General features: G+C 44.2%; 2 protein-coding genes across 3 annotated transcripts in view; both read right to left on the bottom strand.

Annotated features, from left to right (window-relative positions):
- Positions 1-27412, bottom strand: part of LOC132770245 (major histocompatibility complex class I-related gene protein-like) — a 159779-nt gene that overhangs the window by 4798 nt on the left and 127569 nt on the right. Inside the window, exons 2-14 of one of the 2 annotated variants that reach the window (XM_067465342.1) lie at positions 21113-21385; positions 18488-18763; positions 16443-16727; positions 13931-14014; positions 13521-13583; positions 12901-12933; positions 9167-9205; positions 8252-8281; positions 7710-7742; positions 5693-5731; positions 5380-5418; positions 3224-3262; positions 2830-2868 (exon numbers count right to left, since the gene is read on the bottom strand). In XM_067465342.1, coding sequence (XP_067321443.1) covers positions 2830-2868; positions 3224-3262; positions 5380-5418; positions 5693-5731; positions 7710-7742; positions 8252-8281; positions 9167-9205; positions 12901-12933; positions 13521-13583; positions 13931-14014; positions 16443-16727; positions 18488-18763; positions 21113-21385 — 1272 coding nt within the window. The remainder of the gene's footprint in view (positions 1-2829; positions 2869-3223; positions 3263-5379; positions 5419-5692; positions 5732-7709; positions 7743-8251; positions 8282-9166; positions 9206-12900; positions 12934-13520; positions 13584-13930; positions 14015-16442; positions 16728-18487; positions 18764-21112; positions 21386-27412) is intronic. The other variant, XM_067465337.1, reaches the window with a different exon arrangement.
- Positions 1-27412, bottom strand: part of LOC132769747 (major histocompatibility complex class I-related gene protein-like) — a 240081-nt gene that overhangs the window by 143487 nt on the left and 69182 nt on the right. The window lies entirely within an intron of this gene.

Raw genomic sequence — 27412 nt, 5'->3', positions numbered from 1 at the left:
GAGGATAAGGAAACACAGATGGAGAGTGGACTAGTTTTGAGGAATTTGGATGAGGCCACTGATGGAACTGGGACTGGGACTGATGAAGACAAAAATGATGATGATGATGATGATGATGTTTGAACAACAAATAAAATGTTTTACAAACAATATTAATAGCCTCAATCCCCCCCCAAAAGAAAAAATTGTTCAGTAAACTTAGATGAGGAAATTTTGACATCATTGCATTACAAGAAACCCACATTTTTCAAAAACATACACCTCACCTAACAAATAAGAAATTAGGAAAGGAATACTATGCATCATATGAAAAAAGAGAGAGAGTAGTAACATATATCAAGGAATGTCATGAATCAAAATCAGAATTTAAATACGATGAAGGAAGAATTCTAGGAGTGAGTATTCAAATGGGAGAACAAAATTTTTTAATTTGCAATATTTATGCACCTAATGGCCCCAAAACAAGTTTTATTAAAGCTCTGCAAGAAAATTTGACAAATACTGATTATGATGAATTAATACTATTAGGTGACTTTAACGGAGTGTTAAATTGCCTTAAAGATAAAAGCAAAAATGGAAGAGGAAAAAGGAATTTAAAAGAGGGTACTACTACCCTGCCTCAGAAATTGACATCGTTAAAAGAAGAATTAGATCTAGAGGATGTATGGAGAATAAGAAATGGAGATAAACAAGATTTTACCTTTTACTCTCACAGACATAAATCCTGGTCGAGGATTGATATGATGTGGGCTACAAAAAATTTGTCAACTAGAATAGATGTAATAAATATTTTACCAAGAGACCTATCAGACCATTGCACCTTAGAAAAGGACTATGAATGAAGCATTTTTAATGCAAAAAATACCAGAGTCGTGGAAAACTGCGGATATAGCAGTGATCCATAAAGGAACAGACCCAACTGACCTAAGAAATTATAGTCGAATATCACTATTAAATACGGACTATAAAATTTTACGAATATTTTGGCCGAATGTTTAAAAGACTTTCTAAAGGAATGGATTGGGGAAGAGTAAACTGTGTTTTTACCCAACAGAAATATGAAGGACAACATTCAAATAATATTGGACCTACTAGAATATTATGATACAAATCACCAAAAAGAAGTCGACACGGAAAAAGCCTTCGACAACTTAAATTGGGATTATTTTAAAATTTTAATCCAAGAATTGGACATGGGCTATGGATTTAACAATGCGATTAATTCAATACATGAGACAAAAAAGCCTAAAATTTCAATTAATGGTCAGTTGGGTGAAGAATTTAATATAAATAAAGGTACTCGACAAGGCTGCCCTCTCTCACCTTTGATTTTTATTATGGCTTTAGAAATTTTAATGAAATGTATTAGAGAAGACAATAATATGAAAGGAGCAAAAATGGGAAAATATGAATTTAAGGTGAGAGCTTTTGCAGATGATGTGATTGGTATAGTGGAAGATCCAAGAGAGAATCTTGAAGCATGGCTAAAAAAGATTGATGAATTTGGTAAACTTGCGGGCTTTAAACTGAATAAGACAAAGATGATGATAATGACAAAAAAATATGGATAAAAAGAAACAAAAAGAAATTCAAAAAAGAACAGGATTACAAATAACGACAAAAATGGGTATCTGGATTACAGCGAAAAATAGCCAACTTCTAAAAAATAATTATGAGAAATTATGGAAAAAAAATTACGAATGATCTAGAGAAATAAAAATACCAAAACATCTCCTTCTTAGGACGTATTGCATTGGTTAAAATGAACATCCTTCCTAAATTACTTTTTCTATTTCAGAACATTCCGATTATTAGAAATGTCAAAAAATTCAAGGAACGGACAAGGACTTATTGAAATTTGTCTGGGGAGGTAAAAAACCAAGAATTAAGTTTAAGGTGCTAACAGATAAGAAAGGAAGAGATGGCTTTGGCCTCCCGGACTTGACTTTGTATCATGAAGTGAGCACCTTAGCATGGACATTGGAGTGGATGAAATTAAAAAATGAGAAATTACTCTCCCTAGAAGGTTTTGTTTTAAGGGCAGGATGGCATTCTTATGTTTGGTATAATCGAGAGAAGAAGGAGAAAGGTTTTGGCAGCCATTTTATAAGGTCGGCACTACTGAGGACATGGTTAAAATATAAACAGAATTTCTATTTGGAAACCCCATTATGGGCTGGACGATATGGCCTACATATAAGGATTTACTAATAAATAACACAACAACTTTAAAATTTTATGAAAATATATAAAAAAATATTTAATGGCTACATTTTATGCAAATAAATGATTACTATAAACAAGACAAGAAAGTTAGTTTCAATCTGAAAGTCACAACCTGTGACAAAATCCTTCAAACAGAGAAAAAATTAATAACAAAAAATTATGACAAACTACTAGAATGGTCAACTGAAACTGAATTAATAAAAAATTGTATGGTTAGATGGGCAGAAAAAATAAGAAGTCCTATTCATTTGAGAGAATGGGAGTTAATTTGGAATAAGAAATTAAAATATACATACGCAATGGATTTAAAAGAAAATTAAAGGGCTCCTCTTTTCCTGAAGGGCACCCACTTCCCTCTCTCCCCTTTTCCTGAGGATGGAAGCAAACATTTCCAAGTCCCACTTGAACACCCCTCCACCTATATCACGAATACACCTCTGCCCTGGGCCACAGCACCACTTCTGAACTTATTTTCCTTCAAGACTGAAGTGGCCTCTGTGAGTTTGGGAGGAGATATTTGTTCATCAAATAAGTTCTGGACATTGAATTCTCTGTCTCAAGGCTTGACCCTCTTCTCCCCATTGCCCCCTGCTCCCAATTTACCTGTTTCCATGCTGCCAGAACTGCTAGATATACCCAATGCTATTGGAAAGAGAGAGAAGAGAAAGTGTATTACTCATACAAGCATGTAAGGAGAGCCTAAGAGCTGCACTGCAGGAAGAAGAGCAAGTAGGTTGTCTGGGGTTGGAACCAAGGAGGCATCTAAATCCTCTCTGGGAGCTGGCCACTTGAACACCCCTCCACCTATATCACAAATACACCTCTGCCCTGTGCCACAGCACCACTCTCCTCCTTCTGAACTTGTTTTCCTTCAAGACTGAGGGGGCCTCTGTGAGTTTGGGAGGAGAAATTTGTCCACCAAATAAGTTCTGGACATTGAATTCTCTGTCTCAAGGCTTGACCCTCTTCTCCCCATTGCCCACTGCTCCCAATTTACCTGTTTCCATGCTGCCAGACCTGCTAGATATACCCAATGCTATTGGAAGGAGAGAGAAGAGAAAGCATATTACTCATACAAGCATTAGAACTGCCCCTTCTCTCCTGATTTTTAGAAAGCTGGTGAAAACTTGGCTCTGGAATTTAGCATTTGATGAGTGAGTCAATAACTCTTGACCACACGGACGGATGGTGATGAATTGTGATTTCATTCTGATGACTTGGCCTTATGTAATTATGTGATTGTATTTTAATGTATTTTATGTATTAGTGGGATTTTTAAACTATTGTTATGAATCTTTTGTTGTGAACCAGCCTGAGTCCCTCTTCAGAGGTCGAGAAGACTGGTATATAAATGTTCTAAATAAATAAATAAATTTAAGGAGAGCCTAAGGGCTGTACTGTAGGAAGGAGAGCAAGTAGGCTGTCTGGGGATGGAACCAAGGAGGCATCTCAATCCTCTCTGGGAGCTGGCTAAGCTTGGCAATGAGCTGCGTCCTTACTGGCTGGCTTCATGGCATCTGCAGTGGTTTCTATGGATCTCATTTCAGTCTCCAGCCCAGTCTGAGATGCTGGGTGAGAGCTGGGCTGTGCCTTTCAGTCCCCAGTATATTGGACCCTTGATACCTGCTGTTGTTTGATTTCAGGACCCCCGTAGATACCAAAATCTGAAGATAAACTTGAGCCTGATGCTCAAATCCTATTATATACAGGGGCATCACCCTTGTTCTGGAACAGCTGCTCCAGGAGCTCCAGATTTATTTGCTGTGTTTAAATGTTTGTGTGCAAACCCATGCTTGGGATTTTGCAGCAGGGGGTTTCCTGTTATAATTTGCATTTATAGGGTAGGCCACCTGCCAATTATAGTTAGGATCCCTGCTCCCACCCCTTTTTTGCCTTTTGCGGGGAGGGGCCATTTTCCAGTTAGTCACAGCAAGGGAAGCCAAGGCGGAGGATGCATACAGACGCAAAGGCTTCGTCTTTTAAGACTTCCCGGGGAAGAACAGATTAAAGGCCTCTACAGATTCCCAAAGGGTTCCAGGGAACAGCTTCACAGCCCTGAGGCCCTCCGGAGGGAATAACAGCTCTTCATCTTCAGCTAAGCGATTTCAAGCCTGATGGTACGTCTGTTCAGTTCTGAGACGCAGTTCAGCCGGTAGCAGACTCAAACCAGTCAGGTTTAAGTTCACAGCAGCCTGGGAGGAGCTTTGAAGGGGAATTTTTCTGTTAAACAAAGTTTCTTGAAGATAGTGCCTGTTTCCGGTAAACAAGACTGCAAGAGCCAATAGACTATTTAGAAATCTTACAATTCCTGCTTGTTTATTAATAAAGACTGTTGTATTTAAGCTTAAGCCTCCTAAAGCCTGTTTAATAGGGAAAATTCCTCTAAAGGTTCCTTTTTGGGCCCCCGGGCTTCCCGCTGGACGCAAGCCTTGCATCCTCTCTTAGGAGCATTTAATTTCAGCTCCAGCGGCGACAGAACAACCTTCCCTTCCCCAAAACATTGGTGGAAGGGTGAGACTCTTATGCGGTGGCGACTATTTTGCAGTGAAAAAGCCCCCCCCCCATGCACCTGTGCCCTCAAAGGGAGCACCTGAGTGGTTGGGTGAAGCGCCATCTGCTCATGCTGCTGCTCCCTTACCTAAAGGGAAAGAGGGCAGGAAGGCAGAGAAGTGAATTCATTCTCCCACCCAGCTGCCCTTCTTCCCACAGTGCCAAAAAAAGTAGTGGCACCCTTAATTCATCCACCAGGTGACTGAATTAAGGGTGCAACCTTTATGCGAGGATAACTAAAGTGCCTATTTCGCCTTCCTCAAAAGGGGGATGCAACTATTATGTGATGAAATACAATAGTGTCCTTATATAAAACTTGTTTTTTGGAATTTATTTTGAAGCCACGTGGTATCTGTGGATATAGAATCTATGGATATGAGAGGACTGACTGTATAGAGTCCGTCTGCTGAACAAGAAGATGGCAGAACACACAAATAGGGGAGAGAGAGTTTTCCTTTCTCTTGTCTAGACTTCAAACAAGGTGAGGAGGGAAAGTTTTGGGGAATGGTATGGCTCCAAGAGAATCCTTGACTTAGAAGTATAACCTTTCCTTCTATGTCTCTTTCCTCTGCCATTCATCTCTTTGAGCAAGGGTTTACTTACACGCACGTTCCTCAGAGTTATGGGAATCTTTCTCATGTACTGAAAAAGGAAAGAAAAGACAAGGGGTTCATTTTTTAAGGCAGGAAATACTTAGGGATTTGAGATATTTTCCTCAGGGCAGATGCACATAATCAATTCTCACTGCTTTCAGAGATAAAACTCTCCTCCTTCTGAACTTATTTTCCTTCAAGACTGAGGTGGCCTCTATGAGTTTGGAAGGAGATATTTGTCCACCAAATAAGTTCTGGACACTGAATTCTCTGTCTCAAGGCTTGACCCTCTTCTCCCCACTGCTCCACTGCTCCCAATTTACCTGTTTCCATGCTGCCAGAACTGCTAGATATACCCAATCCTATTGGAAAGGGAGAGAAGAGAAAACGTATTACTCATACAAGCATTTCAGGAGAATCTAAGAGCTGAATTGTAGGAAGGAGAGCAAGTAGGTTGTCTGGGGTTGGAACCAAGGAGGCATCTTAATCCTCTCTGGGAGCTGGCCAAGCTTGGCAATGCGCTGGGTCTTTACTGGCTGGCTTCATGGTATCTGTAGTGGTTTCTATGGATCTCATTTCAGTCTCCAGCCCACTCTGAGATGCTGGGAGAGGGCTGGGCTGTGCCTTTCAGTCCCCAGTATAGTGGACCCTTGATATCTGGTGGAGTTTGATTTCAGGACCCCTGTAGACACCAAAATCTGAGGAATGCTCAAGTCCTATTATATACAAGGGCATCACCTTCCCTTGCCCAAAACATTGGGGGAAGGGTGAGACTATTATGTGTTGGCGACTATTATGCAGTGAAAAAGGCCCTCCCATGCGCCTGTGCCCTCAAAGGGAGCACCTGAGTGGTTGGGTGAAGCGCCATCTGCTCACGCTGCTGCCCCTTAGCCTAAAGGGAAAGAGGGGAGGCAGGCAGGCAGGCAAGTGAATTCATCCTCCCACCCAGCTGCACTTCTTCCCACAGCGCCAAAAAAAGCAGTGGCACCCTTAATTCACCCACCAGGTGACTGAATTAAGGGTGCGACCTTTATGCGAGGACAAGTATAGTGCCTAGCTGGCTTCATGTCACCTGCAACAGTTTTTCATTTCAGCCTCCAGCCGTTCTGAGATGCTGGGTGAGAGCTGGACTGTGCCTTTCAGTCCCCAGTATAGTGGACCCTAGATATCTGCTGGAGTTTGATTTCAGGACCCCTGTAGATACCAAAATCTGAGGATGCTCACGTCCTATTATGTATAAGGGCATAGTAAAATATCAAATTTCCATGCCCACCATAAAGACGGCTCCAAAACATCTCTCTCTCTCTCTCTCTCTGAGAACTTTGCTGTAAGAAGAAACTAAATCTGATCCAATGAATACATGTATTGTATGTAGCTGAGCTTCTTTTCACCTCCACATTTTTGCTGGAATTTCCATTATTTGTTGTCTGCCTTGAAATTCCCCCGAGTGGCTTGGGTCTCTTGCTTTTAATTGTCCCTTATTTCAGAGCTCCTTCCCTCTTGTTCTTCACCATGTCTAAGGTATTTTATCTACCCCCACCCCCACCCCCGCAATGCCATATGACTTTCCCTTTTCCTCCTGTGCCTCCAGTTGGAAACGTCTCTCTCGTTGTCTATGCTCACCACCTCTTCCTTCCGGAGCCTTGTTGATTATTTCTTGACACCTGACTTCACTTGCCAGCTAATTATTCCCCAACTACTCTGGTTTAAGAGAGGATGGTGGAGAGACATGGCTATGCTGCCATCTCCCAGGGTTGCAGACCACCCCACCCACCCTTTTTGCTCTTGCTTAACACTTGTTGCTACTAAGAGGTTGCAACGTACTTTATCTAAGTTGTTGTAAGGATCAATTTTGTTTGTGCTGCAACTTTAAGTTGTTGTAAGGTTCAAAGCTGTTTGTGCTACAGCTGTTTCAGTTAACTGAAGAGTTAATTGAGAGTATTATTTTCATGTATATAAAGATAGCTACTGTGTGTTTAGCTTCTTTGCCATTGTGCCTTTGCGTGTCTATGCCTCTGTGCATTTTTGCTTTTGTGTCACTTTGCCTTGTGTAAGCTGCAGATGTCCTGCAAAGACACAGCCATGAGAAGAGTACAAGGATTACTGCTTATCACAGCTGAGTAATGATATCTCTCAGAAGATATTGTTTCATGTTACTCTTGTGGAAACAGCAATCCTGCTATTTTGTTTTGTATGCTGCCAATACTACAATATTTTTCTTTTCTACTTTAAGCCGAAGTCTCGTGTGTTTTTCTTTTATGAATCAATTCATCACACACAAAGCTAACTGGGCTAGAGTCAATCTGCATGCTACTCATGCTAACGCATGACAACACTTACCTTCCAGAATGCTGCCGAACCCTTCATCGCTTTCTGAAAAGCAAAGGAAACATGGGGCCAGTTGTTAGGGGGGCAAGAAAGGGTTGTGGCATCTAGATGTTTTCCTCTTTTTGGAGGACAGGTGCACATGGAATGACAAGCTAATCCTCACGGATTTTACCACAGGAATGTGCTCAACGTATTTATTTATTTACGATATTTATAGCCCGCCTTTCTCAGCCATACAGTGACTCAAGGCGGGTTACAGATTGGCACAATTCGATGCCAGGCATTCATAAAAATGCAATTAAAAACAATCAGCATGACAATATAAATATATATATAAAACCACTGAAACCTATAATCATCTATGTCATCCTGTTAAAACACATTATCCAGTAACATATGGCACCTTGCTTTTTCAATGCTCAGGATAAAGGGCTCAAAATCTTCTCCCCCCTCCTCCCCCTCCTGGTTTGGGTACGTTGCAGAATAAACTTGGTCCATTGAAGTGAACATAGAATCATAGAGTTGGAAGAGACCTTATGGGCCATCCAATTTACCTGTTTCCATGCTGTCAGATGGACACAATGCTATTGGAAAGAGAGAAAAGAGAAAGTGTATTACTCATACAAGCATGTAAGGAGAGCCTAAGAGCTGTGTCCCTACTGGCTGGCTTCACGGCACCTGCAATGGTTTCTCATTTCAGCCTCCAGCCGTTCTGAGATGCTGGGTGAGAGCTGAGCCGTGCCTTTCAGTCCCCAGTATAGTGGACCCTTGATATCTGCTGGATTTGATTTCAGGACCCCGGTAGATACTAAAACCTGAGGATGCTCAAGTCCTATTATATACAAGGGCATCACCTATTATGCAGCGAAAAAGGCTCGCTTTGAGGGGCTTCTTTCACCACATAATAGTTCCAATGAGGATGCAGCTGCGCAGGTGAGTGATGCTTCACTCTCTATCCTCCTGCCCAGCTACCCTCCTTCCCTGTTTGTGCTATGGGGCCACAGCGCCAAAAAAGGCAGTTGCACCCATGATTCACCCGCCAAGTGACTGAACTAAGGGTGCGACCATTATGCGAGGACAACCAAAGTGCCAATTTTGCCTTCCCCAAAGGGGGGAGGGCGTGTATGACTATTAAGCAATGAAATACGATAGTGTCTCTTATATAAAACAGATAAATCAATGTTTGTTTTTTGGAATTTATTTTGAAGCCACGTGGTATCTGTGGATATACAATCTATGGATATGGGAGGACTGACTGTATAGAGTCCGTCTGCTGAACAAGAAGATGGCAGAACACACAAATGGGGAGAGAGAGTTTTCCTTTCTCTTGTCTAGACTTCAAACAAGGTGAGGAGGGAAAGTTTTGGGGAATGGTATGGCTCCAAGTGAACCCTTGACTTAGAAGTGTAACCTTTCCTTCTATGTCTCTTTCCTCTGCCATTCATCTCTTTGAGCAAGGGTTTACTTACATGCACGTTCCTCAGAGATATGGGAATCTTTCTCATGTACTGAAAAAGGAAAGAAAAGACAAGGGGTTCATTTTTTAAGGCAGGAAATACTTAGGGATTTGAGATATTTTCCTCAGGGCAGATGTGTACACATAATCAATCCTCACTGCTTTCAGAGATAAAACTGTGGGGCCTTGCCATTCCTATGCCCACCACAAAGACTGCCTCTATACAGATTTTGGGAGCAGTCTTTATGGTGGGCATGGAATAAAGGGAGGGGAGGGATTCCAGGACTAGACTCTGCATCACACTAGAGAAGGAATCCTTTTTAAATACGGTTGCTGCCTACTGCAGAATTCTGGAGTTTGTAGTTTAGGGGGGAGCATTTCACAAGCTCCCCCCAGAATTCCGCTGGAGTCAGAAGCAGGATTTAAAGTGGATTCATTCTCTCATGTGATGAAGTCCCAAGAGCAGGAAACATTTACGTGCTGCCTCAGGATCTGCTATGTGCACAATGGTGAGGTGGTGTAAGGCGGACGCTGTTTTCTTTCCCAACAAAAGGAATGTGCAGGAAAGGCAAGGGCTCCTCTTTTCCTGAAGGGTACCCACTTTCCCTGAGGATGTAAGTGAACATTTCCAAGTCCCACTTGAACACCCCTCCACCTATATCCTCATTCTGCCAGCAGACAAGGGGAATGCCACAGTAATCATGCATACAGAAGAATACAAGGAGAAGATCAGAAAGTTCCTGGACCCTACTATATAGAGAAAAGTTAAGCAAGACTCAGCTTCCAAAATAACCAGGGAAACCAACACTCTGATTAAGAACTCCTCAATCAACTTTGACATACGACAACAGCTATGTAAATCGGAAGCCCTTCCACCCAGGCTTTATGGACTCCCAAAAATCCATAAGGACTCTACTCCACTCAGACCCACCATGAGTGCCATTGGATCCCCACGTACGACTTAGCAAAATTTCTTGCTGCACAGTTACAAAGCCACATTGGGCTCACAACACACTACATCAAGGACTCAGCCCACTTCATAGAAAAAATCAGCTAAATACCAACGACATTGGTAAATACCAAATCTCAAGCTAAATACCAACGACAAACTGATCAGCTTCGATGTGGTATCTCTATTTACCATGGTCCCGGTAGCAGACACCATGGCACTCATCAACCAGAGGTTCCCAGAAGACATCACGGCTCTGTTTCACCATTGCCTCACCACCAGCTACTTTCAGTGGGACAATGAGTTCTACGAACAGAAAGATGGAGTAGCTATGGGGAGCCCTCTCAGCCCGGTCATAGCTAACTTCTACATGGAACACTTTGAAAAACAAGCTCTTGAAACAGCAACCAAAAAGCCCACAATATGGTTCAGATATGTGGATGACACCTTCACCATTTGGAGCCATGGAGAAGAAGAACTCAACAGGTTCCTGGATCATCTTAACAGCATCCACCCAAAAATCCAATTCACAATGGAAAAAGAACATGAAGGAAGACTGCCTTTTCTAGATGTCCTTTTCATCCGTAAACCAGATCAACAATTGGGTCACACCGTCTACAGAAAACCCACACACACAGATAGATAAATCTACATCAAAACTCCAACCATCACCCAAGTCAAAAAAGAAGCACCATTAAAGCCTTGGCAGACCGTGCAAAAAGAATCTGCGAAGCCCACCTCCTCCAAGATGAACTGAACCACCTCAACTGGGCTCTCCAGGCCAATGGAGACTCCACCTCAGACATCAGAAGAGCTGCAAGACAACCGAGAACAAGCCACGAGAGTAAAGATGAAGATCCACCCAGAGGAAAAGTGTGCTTGCCATACATCAAGGGAACCACTGACCGCATAGGGAAGCTGATGAGGAAACACAACATGCAAACAATCTACAGACCCACCAAGAAAATCCAACAAATGCTACGTTCAGCAAAGGACAAGAGGGATCCTCTCACCTCTGCAGGAGTCTACCGTGTACCATGCAGCTGTGGACAAGTCTACAGAGGGACCACCAAATGCAGCAGCATTGCCCAAACATGAGTCAAGGAACATGAAAGGCACTGCAGACTCCTTCAACCAGAGAAGTCAGCCATAGCAGAGCACCCGAGGAACCAACCTGGACACAGTATATTATTTGAGAACACAGAAATGCTGGACCACTCTCACAACCATCACGTCAGACTCACAGAGAAGCCATTGAAATCCACAAGCATGTGGAAAATTTCAACAGAAAGGAAGAGACCATGAAAATGAACAAAATCTGGCTACCAGTATTAAAAAACTCTAAAATTACAACAGTCAAACAGCAGAGAGGAAACAACCGGGCACATCTTAACACCTCTCAACAAAAGATTTCCCCAGGCTCAGCCAGGCCTACAAATGCTAATGAAGGTGGTCAGTTGAAACATTCACACCTAGCTCCAGCAGGGAAGAGCTCTTTGCCCCACCCCAGCCATTCCACAGATATATAAACCCAATTTTCCTATTTCCAACAGACCTCATTACCTCTGAGGATGTTTGCCATAGATGCAAACGAAACGTCAGGAGAAAATGCCTCTAGAACATGGCCATATAGCCCAAAAAAACCCACAAGAACCTATAAATTAGGTTGTTAGTTGTATTCTGTCCAAATTTGGTGTCAATTCCCCCAGTGGTTTTTGAGTTCTGTGAATACCACAAACGAACATTACATTTTTATTTATATAGATGTATCAACACTGACATCACTTGTTAGCTAATTATCCCACAACTATTCTAGTATAACCCTCTTAAGTTTAATGCCTTAGCAAGGAGGAAGATGGAAAAATCCAGTTAGGCTGCCATTTCTCTGAAACATCCCCCCCCCCTCAACCACCACCACCTTTCTCTCTCTTTTACTCATGCAATTCATTCTATTCTTTGAGCCGGCATTCACTTACCTTTCTCAGAGTTAAGAGTACATAACAGCTCGTGCATGTTTCAGACCACTTTGTGGTTACATTCCATAAAAATTGGTCAAATGCTTTTAATGACATGTGGCTGTTGGCAGTTGCTATTTTGCTCCTTCTTTGTTTTCATGTATAGCACACATCATTATGGATGGCTCTTTCCGCTTCTGACATTTATAAAGTAGGACCCACGCATCTATGGTGGATAGGTTCTCACACTTTGCATGAATAGCTGAGCGAGGACACAAACTCTGGTTTTCATAGTCCTAATCCAATGTTCCTATCACTACTCCACACTGGCTCTCATATACACCACTCACAATGGTTCTCACCCTGTGGGTCCCCAGATGTTTTGGCCTACAACTCCCAGAAAGCCCAGCCAGTTTACCAGCTGTTAGGATTTCTGGGAGTTGACGTCCAAAACCTCTGGAGACCCACAGGCCGAGAGCTGCTTACTGCAACCAAATTGCTCAGAAATGCTATGACCAAGTGAGAACCCTTACATCAGAGATAGACAAACATGGACGGCCAGGAGGCTGCATTAGAACCCCAGGAGACCTTGGAGGGCTTCATCTCTCACGGCCCCTCCAGAGATAACGGGACTTTCCTGGGTCATTTTAGTCCCACAACAGGGAGGGAGCAGAAGTCATATCCATTTTACTCCATATTCCATAAGGGGGTATGTCCTTGGCCTAAACCCTTGGACATATAGAAGAGTATACAGAAGAGTATATATGCCTCTATTCACCCACCTCATTCCAACTCCTGCCTCTGTCATTTGGAATAAAGATGCAACGGGAAAGCAACACTCACCTGAGACATTTTTGAAGACCTCTTGATGTTTTTCTGCAGAGAAAGAATTGGGGGTTTAAACCCATAAAAGTACAGCTCCCTTCCTCCGCCTGGCTCACTCTGCACTTGACCATTGGGCCCAGGCCCGTATCCAGGATTTTGATCGGGGGGGGGGGGGGCTGAGTCTGAATGAGAGAGGGTCTACCCTAGCAAACCTTTTGTATCATTACCCCAATACCCCCATGCATATGGGATATATTGAGCATGGTGATCAGACAGACATGAATAAACATAACAGTTTAAATAATGTACCAGTAAGGCCTTCTCGCGGACCACCATGAGAATTTCGGGGGTGGGGGGGCTGAAGCCCCCAAGGGCCCCCCCCCCCCGCCGCTACATGCCTGACTGGGCCAGATGCCTGTCTTTGAGATCTACATCCAAGGGGTACAGACTAGTTGGAAACCATTTATGTTTCCTAGATTCTTTTCTATGGAAGGGGTCTGGATAGCGACATGCAGTGTTGTTGGCTTCTCCGCTGCTTTGGGAACAGCCTTGGACATATGTCTCAGTTCAATCCATCTCAAATCAATGCCCACCTCATTCATCTGGAGTAAAGATTCAACAGGGGAGGCAGCACTTACCTGAAGCTGCGTTGTGTCCATCTTGACATCTTGAAATTATGATGAAATCACGCTTCCATTTTTCTGCAGTGACAGAATCAGGGAGTTAAAACTAACTCTCAGGGATCACCCCAATTTCATTCTCTGATAAAGAAGACCACCCACCCTCCTCTTCCTCCTTTCACAGGGATGGAGGCCTTTCAGGCTCTCTAGCAAAAACATTAGCGAAATGGGAACCCTTCCCTGACAATAGTCCAAGATGTGTGCTCAAGATGTGGCATAAGGCAAATGGAGTAGTCCATGCCTCCAAGTTGTAGGCTAAGCTAAACCTTCCCTTCAAAGAAAGAAAGGGTCCCCAACAGGAAAAAAAGTCTTCCCCAAACCCACAGACCGCCTCTCCCCATAAAGAAATTCATTCAGAATTTACTCACTGAAATATACAGCAATCCCAGCCAGAGCAGCAATCAGGAAGAGAACCCCCACGACACACCCGATGATGAGCCACAACTTGGAGGCTGACGGTGAAATGGAAAAGAACAAGGGAATTAAAAGGAAATTACCAAACCAAACCCTTTATGGAGCCGTTCATAGATGGAGAAAGAACAGGGGAGTCCAAGGCTAAAGTACGTGCGAAAGACCAGCCCTCACAATCCCCTGTCAAAGTCCGCAGAACAGAACCTGGAAGTGGCCATAATAGAAGAACAGCCAGGTTCAGCTCTACCATTAAACCTTAACCCCACAGGTTGGTGAAAGGACCACCTCCCCCCATGTCTCTTCTGGCTTCTGAAGAGCAGAAGAACAGCCATCATCTGTTGGACTTAACCCCCTCCTGAACCCCATGCTTTTTCCTTATCGATTGTGTCTTACTTAGATGTTAAGTGCAATAACTCGATAGCAGAAAATGGTCAAATTAATAATTTTTAAGCATCTCACAGTATTATTGAACTAAACTGTTTTAGGCAAAGTGAAATAATAAGCTTTAGGAGCTTTTAGGAGCCCCCAGTGGCACAAGGGTTAAACACTTGTGCTGGCAGGACTGAACACCGACAGGTCGGAGGTTCAAATCCAGGGAGAGCGTGGATGAGCTCCCTCTGTCAGCTCCAGCTCCCCATGCAGGGATATGAGAGAAGGATGGTAAAACATCAAAAATCATGCATCCCCTGGGCAACATCTTTGCAGACAACCAATTCTCTCACACAAGAAGCGACTTGCAGTTTCTCAAGTCGCTCCTGATACACACACACATAAAAGGTATTGTGTTTTGCTGGCACATCTGCATCAGAAAATGTAAACATTTACAAATGTATCACAGCCACTCAGGATGAGGGGGTGAAAGATGTCAGCCAGCCTTTGCGTAGAGTAGGGAATGTCAATTTATAGATCACAACACACTGGCTAGAAATGGAAGGTTATAAGAAATGGGACCAGAAGTGGTTTGGATTTTTCCAGATTCAGGAATATGTATATACTGTACATGTAATGAGATATCTTAGAGATGGGACCCAATTTTAGACATGCAAAGATTCTGGCACAAGCCAGTAAAGGTGGTCCCAGTGGTGATCGGCACACTGGGCGAAGTGCCTAAAGACCTAGGCCTGCACTTAAACAGCTGCAGAAGGCCACCTTACTGGGATCTGTACGCATTATTCGCCAATACATCACACAGTCCTAGACAGTCGGGAAGGGTCCAACGTGTGATCCAATTCAACAGCCAGCAGAGTGTCTGCTGTGGACTCATCTTTTTGTGTTTCAAATAATAATAATCATCATCTTTCTTTATATTCTGCCTTATCTCCCTGGAGGTAAAAGGCAAACCTAAAAGGCAAGCATTCAATGCCCGAACACAACAACAACACACCCATTTATGTTTCATATATTGTTCTGGAACGGCTGTTCCAGGGGCTCCAATTTTGTGCCACACTGAGTGTTTGTTCATTGTCCTAAGTTGCAGGGATTTTGCAGCAGGGTGGCTTCCTGTTATAATCTGCATTCATAGAACAAGCCACCCGTCAATAACAGTTAGGTTCCCTGGTCCCGCCCCTCTCTGGGTTTTTTGTAGGGAAGGGGGCATTTTTCAGTTAGTCTCAAAAAGGAAGTCAATGCAGAGGATGTATACAGACATCCTCCTGTACAAAGGCTTCGTCCCTTAAGACTTCCTGGGGGAGAATAGTCTTGAGAGCCTCTGAAGATTCCCAAAGGTTCCGGGGAAACAGCCTTACAGCCCTGAGGAATTCCGGAGGGAATCACAGCTCAAACCATCAAAGCAGCTAAGTGATTACAAGTCTTTTGATAGGTTCGCTCAGCGTTGAGACGTAGTTCAGCCCGGTAGCGAATCCACATCAATACGTTTTAGGTTCACAGCAGCCTGGGAGGAGCTAGAAAGGGGGAATTTTCCTTTTAACAAGGTTTTTGAAGATAGTGCCTGTTTCCTGTAAACAAGATTGCAAGACCTAATAGACTGTTAAACCTGTTTGTTCATTAATAAAGAACTGTTATATTTCTCAAGCCTCATAAAGACTGCTTAATAAGGGAGATCCCCCTAAAGGCTTCTTTTCGGGGACCCTGGCTTCCCGCTGGATCCAAGCCATACATCCTCTCTTAAAGGCACTTCATTTCAGGTCCAGCGGCGACAGAACATATATCCTGTTTTCACATAGTCTGAAGGCCATTTTGTGCAAAATAGACTTTTTGTGCAAGAAACAAAGTTTGTTTGCACTGAACCATTTGGAAATGAAGGTGTCACTATCTCAATGTGGATAATTTTAGTTTTTCGGCTTCCCCGGTAAGAGATAATCTGTATTGTGTGCAATAGCTTCTGCTGAGTTCTGATAGCAGAGTCTGCAGGGCTACTCTGCCTTCAAAGCTCCAGTTCTGAGGCATCTAATAAGGCTTCTTGAGAATTTTTTTAATGCCCTGGAACCTTCCCTCCCTCAAATGACTCACCAGGCTCCTCCCAGGCCACATCCATAGGACGCTGAAGTGCATCGTGCTCCACGTGGCATTTGTAGCGTTCCCTCTCCTTGGGGTCCACCGTGATGTTCCTCTGGGTGTAGTAAGTCCCATCTGAGTTGGGGGACACCAGGCCATGGAAGACATCTTGATGCCAGACCTCCCCATCCCTTGTCCAATCAATGTCAATCTCCTTGGGGTAGAAGCCCCAGACATGACAGGTCAAGGTCTCCATGCCATCGTGGTCTGTCTTCCGGGTCACATTCACTTCTGGTTTCTCTGCAAAATAATATCAGAATTAGCACAGGGCCTTTCCAAATGTCAAGAAGGGTGAGTGCTCTTGTTTGGACTACCTGGGGAAGGGCCCCTATTTTCAACAATCTCCAGATACTTCTGTCCTGCCCCTCCCAAAAAACTTGACCTCTCTGATCAATTGAAAGATATGTTAAAAGAAGCAGCTGCAGTAATCTCCTGTAGCACAAAGGAAAGGAACACGGCAGATCCAAATTTAATTCTGATTTGTATTTCAGCATGAGCTGTCATGAATGTAATCTCACGTCTTTAGTGCTTACACAACTATGTAATATTAGGGCTGTCTGATCAATGAAAAAAATGTTTCAGTACTCACTACGAAATTTGGGAGGGAGGTGAATTGTTTTTGAGGGTGTTTCTGAAATTATGAATCCAAAAAATTTTGTAACGATAAAGTAGCAATTTTTGGTTACTTTCTTCATTAAGTAATTGAGCAAGTGGGGAAACTTCAGGGGCTCATTTCTCACTCATTTTTAGAACTGTCATGATGAAGTTTGCTTCCACACGTTTTTCGCTGTTAGGCCACCAAGTTTTGGAACATGACACTCATTCCCTATTTTTTGAAGAATTTTGGAATTCTTTTAAAACAATGTTGTTGTTTTTTTAAAAAAACCTACAAGAGCCATCTTGAATTTTATATACAATGCACAAGATAACCAGGGCATCGATCCCTGAAAGTTTCAGAAAGATTCACACATCTACTGATTTTGGGGGATTTAAAAAAATAGCAAAAACATTTATCCCCAAAATACCACAACAACAATCCCCGTGAAGGTCTCTGGCAGGGGCTGGCAGGGGAAGGAAGACTATGTTTGGAGGCTTCCAAATACTAAACAGGATCATATGTCCTGCAATGAAAACATGGAACAAAATCCAATCTCCACCTGCATCATGTTACAGTAAGTCATAGCAGGACCAAGTGTGTGTGTGTATGTGTTAAAGAAAAACCTTATTAATTGTTAATTATTGTGTGCAGTAGGTCAGCCAGCATGTTTGAACCACACCCGGTGGGGTATGACTGTATGGGTTTTAGAATACAGTTCACCTTTTGCTCTGAGGTGCTCTATGCTCAAAGGCTTTGCTCTGAGGAGCAGTTTGGAGAAGCAAAATGCTGCTCTGAAGGAGGCTATGGTGGAATAGCTATTTACTCAAGGTTTATGTTTTGCTCTCTCATTTGACTGAAGATGAAGACGCCTTATTCTGTGTTACTTACAAGGACTATGTAAGTTTGTTGCACTGTTTGATTTTTTTATGCAACACTGCAAGTTTATATTTTACCTCTGCTATTAAGAATAAAGTTTTTTCTGTTCATTTTTCCTCCTTTGCATGGGACGTTGGCCAGAATCCGCTTGCTGCGCAACACATCAGGCATCCTCAAATTATTGTTATTATTATATTTATTTATACCCCACTTTATCTCCCCAAAGAGGACTCTGATCCCTCAGCTGTTTAGGCCTCCAATTCCCAGAAGTCCTAGCCAAGTTGTTCAATGCTCAGGAAATCTGTGAGTTGGAGTCCAAAATGGCTGGATGTGTCTCCCCTCCTCCTCCATCAGCCTGAAGTGCTGCACTTCAGATTCCCCTTGTTCCTTTCCTGCCTGGAATCTCTCTCTCCCCAACATTAAAACAGGAAGGTGTGGGGGATGAGCAGGCTATGAAGACACCACTGCCCTCCTCTCAGGCCCTCTCCCAGCCATGCTCTTCATGACCCTCCCCCCCCCCCCTCACCTGTCCTCAGAAGCATCTCTTTCCCATAGGTCAGGTATCTCTGCAGCCACACAATGCAGGTCTCCTCCAGGTAGAACTTCTTGTGCTGGTTGTCCAGTGAGTCAGCATCCCACTTCTTCTTGAAGTTCTGGGCTGAGACATTGGCTGCCGTCCAGGTGAGGGTCTCCTTGTCAAAGCTAATGAAGTCCTTCCCATCGTAGGCATACTTCCAATACCCTCCTTTGCTCCCATCTTTTCTCATCTCACAGCCATACGTCAACTGCAAAGTGTGAATCCCTGAAAGAGAGACACAGAAGACGGGGAGATGAGGGAGAGAACAGAAGTCACTAGAGAGGAGGCAGCTGCTTCGCCAGACCCCCCCCCCCCCCCATCTTGAATAGTTCAGCTGAATAAGAGGAGCCCAGGAGTAATTTTTAAAATATAATCTTTATTTGAGATTTTTCAATTAAAAACAGTACAAGCAACCAACAAAGAAGAGAAGAAAGAGAGAAGAAAAGAAAGAAAATAATTGTGAAAGGATACATATGACAAGTGTGAAAGAAAGGGAAAAGAGAGAGAGAGAGAGAAAAGAACAAGAACAAAAAACAAAAAAAAGGAAAAATAATAATAAAGTAAGATATGATAATATATATTTTTGACTTCCTGGTATCTTCCAGAGGTCTTCTTGACTTTTTCCTTTCTTCTTTCTCTCCTCCTCCACTCCTTCTCTTTCTATCCATTAGGAAGAACTTTCTATTCATTAGGAACTTTCTATTCATTAGGAAGAACTTCCTGACTGTGAGAGCCGTTCAGCAGTGGAACTCTCTGCCCCGGAGTGTGGTGGAGGCTCCTTCTTTGGAAGCTTTTAAGCAGAGGCTGGATGGCCATTTGTCAGGGGTGATTTGAATGCAATATTCCTGCTTCTTGGCAGGGGGTTGGACTGGATGGCCCATGAGGTCTCTTCCAACTCTTTGATTCTATGATTCTATCCTATTTCTTTCTCTTCTTTTTTGCCATCTTTCTCTACTTTTTAGACTGTCTTCTTTTTTTGTTTCAAGTATTCAGTTACTTTTTTCCACTCCGTTTCTTCCATTCTCGTTTCTTTATTCTTTGACACGAGGAAAGCGAGTCTGTCCATGTTTCTGATCTCAAGTATTTGCAGTCATCGCTAATAGTCAACATGGATTTATCAAAAACAAGTCATGCCAGACTAATCTGATCTCTTTCTTCGATAGAGTTACAAGCTGGGTAGATGCGGGGAATGCCGTGGATGTAGCGTACCTGGATTTCAGGAAGGCCTTCGACAAGGTCCCCCATGACCTTCTGGCAAGGAAACTAGTCCAATGTGGGCGAGGCAAAACTACGGTGAGGTGGATCTGGAATTGGTTAAGTGGACGAACCCAGAGGGTGCTCACCAATGCTTCCTCTTCATCTTGGAAAGAAGTGACGAGCGGAGTGCCGCAGGGTTCCCCCCTGGGCCCGGTCCTGTTCAACATCTTTATTAATGACTTAGATGAAGGGCTAGAAGGCAGGATCATCAAGTTTGCAGAAGACACCAAATTGGGAGGGAGAGCCAATACTCCAGAGGACAGGAGCAGGATTCAAAACGATCTTGACAGATTAGAGAGATGGGCCAAAACTAACAAAATGAAGTTTAACAGTGACAAATGCAAGATACTCCACTTTGGCAGGAAAAACGAAATGCAAAGATACAGAATGGGGGACAATGCCTGGCTCAAGAGCAGGACGTGTGAAAAAGATCTTGGAGTCCTCGTGGACAACAAGTTAAACATGAGCCAACAATGTGAAGTGGCGGCAAAAAAAGCCAATGGGATTTTGGCCTGCATCAAGAGGAGCCTAGTGTCTAGATCTAAGGAAGTAATGCTACCCCTCTATTCTGCTTTGGTTAGACCACACCTGGAATATTGTGTCCAATTCTGGGCAACACAATTGAAGGGAGATATTGACAAGCTGGAATGTGTCCAGAGGAGGGCGATTAAAATGATCAAGGGTCTGGAGAACAAGCCCTATGAGGAGCGGCTTAAGGAGCTGGGCACGTTTAGCCTGAAGAAGAGAAGGCTGAGAGGAGATATGATAGCCATGTATAAATATGTGAGAGGAAGCCACAGGGAGGAGGGAGCAAGCTTGTTTTCTGCTTCCCTGGAGACTAGGACGCAAAACAATGGCTTCAAACTTCAAGAGAGGAGATTCCATCTGAACATGAGAAAGAACTTCCTGACTGTGAGAGCCATTCAGCAGTGGAACTCTCTGCCCCGGAGTGTGGTGGAGGCTCCTTCTTTGGAAGCTTTTAAGCAGAGGCTGGATGGCCATCTGTCAGGGGTGATTTGAATGCAATATTCCTGCTTTTTGGCAGGGGGTTGGACTGGATGGCCCATGAGGTCTCTTCCAACTCTTTGATTCTATGATTCATCCCCACATGTCGCACTTGCGATGGGAGCGGGAGCGAGAGAAGGGCCTCTCCAGAAGATTGAAGGGATCGCGTAGGTTCATAGAAGGAAATGTGGTCACGAAAGTAGGTGGGTAAATAGGTACCTTTTTTTTTATGTACAATTGTCTGTCTTGTCTGTGATCCACCCTGAGTTACTTTCGGGGTGAGAAGGGCAGAATACATATGTCGGGTCTTACCTCCGCTTTGATTGTAGTCCTCAGCCAAAGTCTCCAGGATGTCTTGGAAGCTCTGTTCATAGTCCTGAGCATACCAGCTGTTCCACAACCAGTAATGAGGATCGTCATTCACCTTCCTTACCCAGGGAAACTTAGGAAGGTACCTCTTGGTGCTGGCATCATAGGAAACAAACTCCTGGTCATCCACGTGCTCCACATAGGAAAATTGGGGCACCTGCTGCCCAGGCTCTGAGAAAGAAGTGATGAAATAGAACACGGAATGGGAGGAGAAGCCTGGAAGAAAACAGAGAAAGTGGAGAAGGTATGTCTTTTCCCCCAAAAATCATACTTTGTTTTCATTCTGCCTTTCTACTGCTACTGGGACTCAAACTGGCTTAGCCTGAAGTTATTATGATGTCTAGCTAAATACAATCATACCTACATTTAATTACTCCATTACCTGCTGCAAACAATCCCTGCAATGGCTTCAATTGTTTTTGCCATTTATTTATTTATTTATTTCTGGTATTTCTATCCCATCTTTTCTCTACCCCCAAAGGGGGTCTCAGGATGGCTTACAGGATGGCTTACATATACTAGTTGTGCTGGCATGGCTGTGCCACGAGTCTGGGTTTCCTTTTCATGCATGGCTAGTTTGCTTTAATTTATTTGGACCATGCATTTTGCAATAAGGTGACTCCCCTCAGTTTGCAACCATAGGGCCAACGACCCATCAATCATTGTTAAGATTTAACAATCCGGGTTAGAGGGAAAAGGGGACTTTCAGTTTAGTTTTTACAGTTGGAAGCCTTGCAAAAGGATGAGTGGGACTTCTCGCTCCCCACCTGTAAAAAGCTTCATTTTTTACAGCTTTGGCTGGGGAATAAAGTTACAGTCACAGCCTCACAGCGTTTGCTGAAAGAAAGTTACAGCCAGCCTTTGCTGGGAAATACAGCCAACTTTTGCAGGGAAGATAGTTGCAGCCAGCCTTTGCTGGGCAAAAGGAATGGTTCCACAACCCTCGTGGAAAACAATTACAATAATAAAATCATAATTCAATACAAACAGCAATCATTAAAACAGTAATTACAGCATTAATTAAAACCATAAACAGCATCGCAATATCAAACAACAACAACAATTTTATTGATTAGCCAATTGGCCTTATCAAAAACAAACAATGCAGACATAACATACAACATACATCTAGTCCTCTTAAAATAAAATACAAATGTACAGGTAGCCATAGATATATGCCTCGAACCCGCCAGACGCATTTACGATGCTGACAGGAGCGACAGAAGGGCCTCCCTGAATGATCTTAGGTTACGAGGTGGGACGTAGAGGCAGATGCATTCAGACAAGTAAGCTGGGCCAGAACCATATAGAGCAGTGGTTCTCAACCTGGGGTCCCCAGATGTTTTTGGCCTTCAACTCCCAGAAATCCCAGCCAGTTTACCAGCTGTTAGGATTTCTGGGAGTTGTAGGCCAAAACACCTGGGGACCCACAGGTTGAGAACCACTGATATAGAGCTTTATAGGTCAAAACCAGCACTTTGAATTGGGCTCGGAGATGGACCTGCAGACAGTGGAGCTGACATAACAGGGAGATGGTATGCTCCCTGTATGTTGCTCCAGTTAGTAATCTGGCTGCCGCCCATTGGACTACTTGGAATTTCTGAACCATCTTCAAAGGCAGTCCCACGTAGAGCGCATTGCAGTAATCTATTCGGGATGTAACCAGAGTGTGGACGAGCATTTTGCTCAACCATTTCTACTGCTCTCTCATTTGTATGAAGACGAAGAAGCCTTATTCTGTATTGCTTACAAAGACTGTGTAAGGTTGTGGCGCTGTTTGTACCATTGCAAGTTTATGTTTTAATTCTGCTGATAAGAGTAAAGTTTTCCTGTTCTTTTCCCTCTTGCCTGGGTGCAATGTTATTGTGTTTTCTGCTTTGGACCAGACTAAATTCCACTTAAACGCAACAACCACAACTATGAGGGCCCTTCTACACAGGCTCTAAAATCCATGATAAATTGGGATAAAAGGGGTGGTGTGTGTGGCTAGATGATGTTGGCTGAAAATGCACACTGGCTCGCATTAATGATTAAAAAACAAGTGTTAAAAAGATGCACTTAAAACCCCATTTTGTAAAAAAATATATACAAATGAGGACTGAAAACAAATGGAGTCGTGGACACACAGGTGGCTCAAAGGAAGCACTATTGGAAAGCAATTCTCAATGAGAATTCTCTGCAAGCATCCCTTTGTTCTCATGTTTATGAAATTAAACAGAGCTTGAATTTACACAGTGGGCACCAGCATGGCAGGCGAGTGACCCCAAAGGGAAACGGGATTGAATCGGGAAAAACTAAAGGCAGCAGGAGGGTGAGGAGACATCATTACAAGAAATCCATTTGTGTGCACATTCACATATCCACATAATTGCATATGCAATCCAGCGCATCTCAGAGTGTCCAATTTTTTTTTACAAATTAAACAAAATTTCTGGCAGATGTCCTGCATTCATCTTGCAGATTTCTAAACTCTGGTACAACCAAACATGTCAGGATGCTGGGGAACTATTTGCCTGGACTGACACCTCCATGTTTAGACTTGCTTTCAGGTATCGTGCTTTTAAACCCACTTCTTTGTCCCACATTAGGATACTGTCTGGAAGGACCCTGAGATACTCATTGAAAAACTACAGCAAAAATGTGCTGCAGGATCCTGCAAAAAACAAAGTTTTCGCAGTTTAATAAACTTTTGCTATGTTTTTATGCGGGAACCAAGTAGGAGATGACATACCCCAGGAAACAAAAATTGTGTTATGTACGATTGGTGGATTTTTGTCCCCCTTCACAGCCATTGTAACATGCACCTGTTCTGCCTTTGAGGACTTCCTCTGACTGTTGTCAGTAATACACAAGACAGGGTGTTGCTGTGTTTTCTGGCTGTCTCCCTCCCACTCAATGCCCAGCAACTCTTCAGACATTTAGAATCATAAAGTTGGAAGAGACCTTGTGGGTCATCCAGTCCAACCCCCTGCCAAGAAGCAGAAAAATCATATCCAAAGAATTTAAAGATAGTGGGTTGTTGTAGGTTTTTCGGGCTATATGGCCATGTTATAGAAGCATTCTTTCCAGACGTTCCGCCTGCATCTATAGCAGGCATCCTTTGAGGTTGTGAGGTCTTCTCTTCCCCAAGCTAAACACCAGTCTTGATTGTACAAAGTTACCCTATTCTATGAAGGTTAGAGAAAGAAATGGCCATCTCTGGCTGTACACCGAGATGACTAAAATCCACTGCTGGGTTGTTGCTTGATCTATGGCTGGTTTCCAATCATGGAATCTGAGAGCAGGAAGAGAAGCCAAAGGCCACCCAGCCCAACCATCTCTGCCAGGCAGGAAGACACAACCAGGGGCGGCTCGTCCATTACGCGAAGTAAGCGGTCGCAGAACACTTTTTTTTGCCAGGGGCGCAGAGGTGCCTCTGTTAATGCCCCTCGACCGCCACTTGAGGAGCGCCCCCTCAGCTCACAACAGCCCTAGCAGTCCGGGGGGGAGCCTCGGCTTTCTTGCCTCGCTGCTGGGCGATCCTCTTCCCAAAGGGGCCGGGCCCTTGAGCCTCGCCTAGGCCCACTCTTTCCTGCTCCACCCGGCCACTGGGTGCACGAGCAGAGCCGGCGCTCAATCGTTCTCTGCGTTCAATCCCTTCCCCATGACCGACTCCCTTTCCCGATCCCCCAACGCTCCACCCGCCTCCTCTCCTCTCCCCAATCCGCGGGTGGGTCAAGGGGTAGAGCCACTGCGTCTGGTCCCCTTCGGGTCCGGAGGCATGTCTGAAGACCCCAGTATGCGCACCAAAAGTCACCTCTTCTGACTTTCTTTTCAGCCATTGTGACCAAGAGAGAGAGAGAGAGAGAGCCCCTCCGGCTGGAGTTATCTCCCACCTCTGCTCCCTCCTTTGTTTTTGCGCCTACCTTCAGGAAAAGTGGGCATCTCCACCTCTCTCTCTCTTTCTCTCTCTCTCTCTTGGTCCCAATGGCTGAGGAGAAAGTCAGGAGAAGAGGTGACTTTTGGTGCACACGCCGAGGTCTTCAGGCACACCCAAAGCGGGCCAGGCAAGGGAGCAAGTGTGGCAAGTGTAGTTACTGGGATGTATAGTTCACCTACAATCAAAGAGCATTCTGAACTCCACCAATGATGGAATTGAACCAAATATGGCACACAGAACTCCCACGACGAACAGAAAATATATATCAATGATTGGTTGGGGGGGGGGGCACCAAAATACTGTTTGCTTACCTTTGAAAATTACGTAGGGCCGCCTCTGGACACAACCCAATCCCTCCTGACAGACAGCTATGCAGCTTCTGCTTAGAAACCTCTGTAAAAGAAGTCTCTAACGGACTTCCAGGCAGCAGAAGATTCCACTGCCAAATAGCTCTAAAAATCAGAAAGTGTTTAGGTAGAATATCTTTCCCTACAATTTGACTCCACTGATCGATGTTCAAATCTCCAGAGCAGCAGCCAATAAGCCAGCCCCGTCTTCAATGTTGAAACAGATATGTTAGCATGGCTCTCGTGTTCCTGCTCAGCCTTCTTTCCTCCAAGCTGAACATCCTCAGCTCTCTAAGCTGCTTCTTCTTTAGTTGCCCTTCTCTGGACATTTTCCAGCTTGTTTATCTTCTCCCTGAATTGCTTTTCCCAGAACTGAACATTGGGTTATTCCAGAAGTGATCTGGGCAAAGCAGAAGAGAGTAGGACTAGGACGTCCCTTGATCGCGACTCTATACTATTAATGCAGATTAGGATTGCATTGGCTTTGCTGGCTGCACTGTTGACTTGTGAATTTCCTGCAATGTATAACAAGGACTTGGCTGTGGAATCTCTGCCATGCGGGAAAAGCGCAATGAAAGCACCTGCTGAGCAGTGGAAGGGAAATAGGGTTTTGGAAGCAAGGATGGAAAGGGGAAAGGATCTGGGAGGCAAGGAAGGTGAAGAAAAAAGGTTGGGGGGAGGGAAGGAGCCGGAAAGAGGAGGGATAGCTTGGAGGGGAGGAGGAGGAAGGATGGAAGTGCAGAACCCCTTAGTATGGTTTGCAGAGGCCCAAGGGCTCCACGGAGCTCACTTTAAGAACCACTAATCTAGATGCTATACTCCTATTAATGCAGCCTAGGGTTGCATTGGCTTTTCTGGCTTGCCTTGTGTGGGAGACCTCCTGCAATGTATAACAAGGTCTTGACTGTGGGGCTCTCGACTTAAGATTGAGAGTCCTTGTCAGGCTGCTTGGAAAATAGTAAAGGTAAAGGTTTTCCCCTTGACATTTTGAGGGGAATTGACCTGGGCATTTTGGACTTGTAGTTGCTGGGATTTAAAGTTCACCTGCAATCAGTGAGCACTCTGAACTCCACCAAAGACAGAATTGGATCAAATTTGGCACACAGAGCCCCCATGTCCAGCAAAAAATACTGGAGGCCTTTGGGGGAAATTCACCTTGATTTGGGGGAGTTGTACATCCAGAGAACCCCAACACTAATGGATTTGGACCAAACTTGGCACATATACATAATATGCCGAAATTTGATTACTGGAGGGGGGGGGGGGTTTGGGGGAACTGGCCTTCCTTTCTGGGAGTTGTAGTTCACCCACAACAAGAGAACCTGTGACCTCCACCAAAGATGGACCTGGACCAAACCTGGCACACAGAACCCCCATGACTAACTCAATCTCCTGGAGGGGTCTGACAGAACTGACTCACCACAGTGGGAGTTGTAGTTCTTTCTTTTCCCCCCTCAAGCTCTCTCTCCTTCTCCCCGTTTCAGTCTCTCCCCCTTTCCTCTCTCTATCTTTCTCTTTCTCCCTCCTCCTTTCTCTCTTCTCTTTCTCCCTCTTTTTTTCCTCTCCCTTTCTCCTCTTCTTCCCTTACTTCTTCTTCTTTCTCGGAGGAGGTGAAGGCGGCGGTGGGAGCGCGCGGCTGCTGCCTAGAAGAGCGGAGGCAAGAGAATTCCTTTCCCCCACTCTTGCAGAAAAGACACAGCTGCCAATAGGCAACCCCTCACCATCCAGCCCTCCCTCCTTCCTTCCTTCCACCTCTACCTGAACGCTGGGCTCAAGGAGCCCCTGCAAAGCCCACCCCTCCCAGTTAAACAGGAAGGGGGGAGAGTGGGGGCGGCAGAAACGACAGCCTCCTGGAGGAAAGACGTCTCCTCAAAACCGGAGGTTCCTTTTCTTCCCCTCTTTGTCCTCTGCTTCTCTTCGGCAAATCCAGGCTCCTGCTGTGAAAACAGCCCGTAGATAGGCTGTTAGGAATTGTGG

Source organism: Anolis sagrei, chromosome 2, assembly GCF_037176765.1.
Source record: "Anolis sagrei isolate rAnoSag1 chromosome 2, rAnoSag1.mat, whole genome shotgun sequence".
Classification (NCBI taxonomy): domain Eukaryota; kingdom Metazoa; phylum Chordata; class Lepidosauria; order Squamata; family Dactyloidae; genus Anolis; species Anolis sagrei.
Note: the sequence above shows the minus strand (reverse complement) of the source record. Positions and strands in the feature narration are given on the sequence as shown.